At 51.6% G+C, this 4,326-nt stretch overlaps 1 protein-coding gene across 2 annotated transcripts; it reads right to left on the bottom strand.

The window, feature by feature from the left end:
* Positions 1 to 224: 224 nt before the first annotated feature.
* On the bottom strand, positions 225 to 4,108 carry LOC123091576 (zinc finger CCCH domain-containing protein 53). Of its 2 annotated transcripts, XM_044513122.1 has the most exons (8): positions 3,358 to 4,106; positions 3,110 to 3,277; positions 2,715 to 3,028; positions 2,371 to 2,637; positions 2,060 to 2,267; positions 1,073 to 1,279; positions 846 to 925; positions 225 to 737 (listed from the first exon to the last, which is right to left on the bottom strand). In XM_044513122.1, the coding sequence occupies exons 1-7, from the start codon at positions 3,963 to 3,965 to the stop codon at positions 892 to 894; spliced, it is 1,806 nt and encodes a 601-aa protein (XP_044369057.1). In that variant the 5' UTR covers positions 3,966 to 4,106; the 3' UTR covers positions 225 to 737; positions 846 to 891. The 2 variants fall into 2 exon arrangements, with proteins under 2 accessions (XP_044369057.1, XP_044369058.1); XM_044513123.1 differs by lacking the exon at positions 1,073 to 1,279 and having other exon boundaries at positions 3,358 to 4,108.
* Between the last annotated feature and the right edge of the window lie 218 nt (positions 4,109 to 4,326).

The following is a 4,326-nucleotide window of genomic DNA, read 5'->3' on the forward strand; positions in this document are numbered from 1 at the left end:
AAGCAGCAGCGCCCATCTCATCACTTTCCCCTCCCTCCGCCTGCATCTCTGGCTTTTGCTTCCCCCTCCCTCTCTGCTGAGGTTGTTTGAGTTTTTTTATTTCAAACCAGATGTTTCAACTTATTCACCCTCGCTCGTCAGGGGTAAAAAAGAACCGGTCCTATCCTCTTCTTCTAACGAATGATAAGCAAAGGAGAGGTTATTTTCACAAACACCCAATTTGATGTCCACAACACATCCATGGTAGTCATTAGTCACAAAGTGGCCACTGCTGCCAGGAGTCAAAGACTAGCCAAGCAGTGACGGTATACTTGTTCTTCTGTCATCAGACTGAGATGAGATCCACACAAACAGAGGATTGACCTTGACCTGACCGAGCACACACACGCAGCAATGCAGTTATGCATGATGGTTTCTAGTAAAAAGTACTTTCCACACACTTTCCCCTTGCTATGCTCGGCTCGGCTCGACTCGACTCTTGCAGGAACTAGGTAATAATTAAAACGACTGACTGGTACTATTTATGCTGCTACCATATACTACTAACTACTAAAATGCCTAGGGCTAAAGACAACCTAGGACTTGTTTCCTTTCTTAATCTGTTGCTGTTGTTGCTGTTGAGTTGCTGCCGCTGTCCCTCTCTTCAACTCAACAAAGATACACCTCCTAGAATCTGTTAACGCTTTCCTTTTCTTTTTCCTACCACCACTTGATGGGGTCAGTCATCACACGAGCCCCTGCATGCACACAAAAAAGCCCATCATCAGGGAGGGTAATATTTTACTATTACATACATACATCCTTCTACCATGATTGAGTCAGTGATTGTTGCTGTTGACACTTACTCCCGGCACAGCAGGGAGCAGATGACACCCCTCTTCTTTGCTCTATTCACAGCCCAATTGCTCCCTGCCCAGACGACAATCTGAAGAGGAAAAACAATTTTACATCTCTCACATAGCTGTTGACAATTTTCTCACAAAAATGTACTAATTCCTGATGCAGGTTAAAAACAGATATTAGCATGAAGGGAAGTGAATCAACTGGAGTGATGTTTTCAAATAATAATCACCTAGGCACTTGAGAGAAGCAGGAGCTGTAGAGAGGTTTTGTAGGCGGGAAAAGAGAAGAGGCCACCAGGTGGGGGCTGCTACTGTTGCCCATGGCACCAGTGTGAGCTGTCAGCTGCTCAGCAGCAGCAGCAGCAGCAATGGAGGCCTCCTTGGTGGGGGAAGAAGCAAAGGGGCTACCAGGCAGGTGGTGGGTGTGCTCCATGCCACTACAATTCAAAAACAAGAGACACACGCACACACATCAATCAATTATGGAAATACAGTATGGTAGAGCCCCCCACAAACAAAGGCAAAAGGACTGTTTAACCAGTTCATAATAATATACTTGTCACTAGCTGGGGTGACTAGTTTCTCTTCTTCGAGTCTTATCTTCCCTTCTATTACTAGACTATTAGTATGCTAATCAAGAGAGCCTATGATTAGCACCACAAAAGCCTATAACTCGCCGCCCTTTTTGCAATGACTTTTGAAAGCACATTTTTTGTTAGGATAAAAGAGAATGATATGATTAGCATATACATATACATATACAGATGAAGAAAAGGAAACAGTTACTGCACTAGTTACTGCAGGTTTTAATTACTGGGGGAAATGTGTGTGGCCTCATTGTACCAATGCATTTCATCACTAGGGTGAATTTCCAGTATTTCTACAAAATGCACTTTTTATTTTGTAATTCAAAACCTGGTGATACTTTTTTGGAAAGTATTAAGTACATGCAGATAACCTTTTGATTTTGATGCCTAAATATGATAATATGTGTACTGCATAAAGCTATTATCGTTGTTGCACAGAATGCATATGACTAAACTTCACAAGGATGCATGTTACAGGATGGTTTATAGAAATACGAGATGTTCAAGTTTTCTAATGGAAAAAATATGCATTTCGAATATCCCGAAGCAGACATCCACCCAAGTGGTGAAAATCCATGTTGGCCCCATCTGATACTAACATCCACCCAAGGATTACAGATATACTATTACCTTTCTTGGTATTCACAAACAACATTGGATGCAGCTGCTGCCCCAGGACCAGATTCCCTCCTCCCCTCTTCCCCAGAGTTGACTGCCTGCCTGGGACTGCCATTGCCATCACCACCCTCCTCCTGATACTCCTGCTTCCCTTCTTTAGAAATCACAGAAGCAGCAGCATATGGACCCATGAAAAGACCACTGCTCAGATTGCTGTTATCTGCAACAAGCAAGCATGGATCATGATGAGCTCTGAACGCTCGGGTAACCAAATGTGCATTTGGAAAAAAAAAACGAAATGTAATGCTTTCCAAGAACTGGACCTTGGATGGTGCTAATGGCCTCATCAAGATGGACGCCATTGCCGTTCCCACTGAAGCAGCCGCCATTGCCGTCGGAAGGTGAGCCCACGGGGGAGTCGAGGAGGTGGTGGCCCCTGTTCTTGAGGTCAAGAAACTGCAGCCCCATGAGCCGGCGGCCTTGCAGCTCGATGGCATGCTGCAGCTCCGCCGCCTCCTGCTGCTCCTCCAGCCTCCTCCTCAGAAACGCCGCCTCGTGGCCGGCCATGCTCCCGTACAGCATTCTCTGCCCTGGCAATGGCAACACCAGCTCGTCAAACGCCTTGCGCAAATAACTGATGATTAGATAGGAGTGTTCAAATGCTCACCGATTTGCGGCTGCTGGAGGTCGAAGGGGTCCCTGGAGTCGAGCAGACCGGCAGGCGGCATCGCGCTGCTCACGGAGGCGAACTCGCGGTGGTGAGGAGAGAGGCAGTGGCCGCCGCCGCCGCCATGTCTGAACCTGTCGGGGACCTTGCCCTTCTCCTTGTAAGGCTTGACGAGGACGCGCGCGTCGCAGACGAAGTGTGGGTTGCCCTTGGCGAGGACGAGCCGCACCGTCTCCGGGTAGACGAAGGAGACGAAGCCGAACATGCGCTTCGGCTGGTGCGGGATGCGCACGTCCTGTACCGGCCCGTACATGCTGCGCGCTCAACCAAATGATCGGTCGACATTAGAGCAGAAGGGAGAGGTTTAGTACGCAACAAGGGCGGCGTGTGCGCACCTGAAGTAGCTGGACACGTCCTCTTCGGTGAAGGTGGAGTCGGCGGGGAAAGTGAGGTAGATCTGGCGCGCGCCGTGGTTGATGGCGAGGTCGCCGCGGTCCATGCGAGGCGACCGGTGGGAGAACCTGTGCATGTCATCGCCTCCGGCGAACAGCATGTCCGCCGCCCTGAAGCAGCAAGTATCAGTAATCTAGGCGGCTGAATGACAAGAGAAAATGGAAGCTTATGGGGATTTAAAAGGTGCCACCTTTGGGACTCGCTCTGCTGCTGCTGCTGTTGTAGGAGGAAGCTGAGGCCTTTGGGCGGCGACGGCGAGAAGGGGAAGGCGGGCGCCATCATCTGCGACCGCGCGGCGGCGAGGGCCTTGGCGCGCATGACCGCCATCTCCTGCTCGGCGACGTCCTCGGGCAGCCCGTGCAGGAAGCGGCAGCCGGAGCCGTTCTTGCAGAACCCCCGGGCGAAGTACTGGCACGGCTTCCACCCGCCCTCGGCGTCGCTCAGCGAGAAGCTCCGGCGGTGGTTAGTGCCGCTCGCCGGAGACCAGCACCCGTACTCCTCCTCGGGGTAGAACGCTTCGGATGCGGCGGCGAACGGGAGGCCGCCTTCGACATCTCCTCCAGCCGCACCCGGCGCCATCCTCCATGCTGGCGCGGGTGGGGAGGGGGGTTTGCTGCAGGCCGCGAGGTCGGCGACGACGGACTGGAGGAGGTGCTCGGGGCCGAAGGCGAGGCGGATCATATCCTCCTCGCTCTTGTCCTGGGTGAGCAGCATGCCCATGATCTTGGAGGCGAGGTCCGCGTCGACGAGCCCCTGGACCCGTGCGAACACCACCTTGGTGGCCTCGTAGGCGTCCATTGCGCCGCTAGTCTCTCCACGCGGCGGCGGTCTTTGATTTCTCAGAGGGGACGAGAGAGAGGGAGCGAGGAGCGGGGAATGTGAAAAGATTGGATTACAGAGGAGGGAAGACGAGAAGGAAGGGTGGGGGCACAGCTGTAAGCGGCATAGTGAAATAAATAGCGCGCCTGGGTTGGGTTGGGCTGGGAAAGTGCACTGTCTTCTTCCCCCAAATCAGTTTCCCTCCATCGATGGCCGGCTGAGGTTTTTCTCTCTATACAGTTTACCTAGAGGGATGGTTGTCACATTCAAATTTTGGATTTGAGATGGTTGTCCTGAGTTTCATTTTGGTACTCCCTCTCTTTCAATTTAGGTTGCGTAT

The sequence above is a fragment of the Triticum aestivum genome, chromosome 4B, assembly GCF_018294505.1.
Source record: "Triticum aestivum cultivar Chinese Spring chromosome 4B, IWGSC CS RefSeq v2.1, whole genome shotgun sequence".
NCBI classification, from domain to species: domain Eukaryota; kingdom Viridiplantae; phylum Streptophyta; class Magnoliopsida; order Poales; family Poaceae; genus Triticum; species Triticum aestivum.

Coding starts and splice junctions, on each gene's coding strand:
- LOC123091576 (XM_044513122.1), bottom strand. CDS start 3,965: ATGGACGCCTACGAGGCCACCAAGGTGGTGTTCGCACGGGTCCAGGGG. Junction 3,278..3,357: donor CAGCAGAGCGAGTCCCAAAG/GTGGCACCTTTT, acceptor TTGCTGCTTCAG/GGCGGCGGACATGCTGTTCG. Junction 1,280..2,059: donor GTTTGTGAATACCAAGAAAG/GTAATAGTATAT, acceptor TTTGAATTGTAG/TGGCATGGAGCACACCCACC.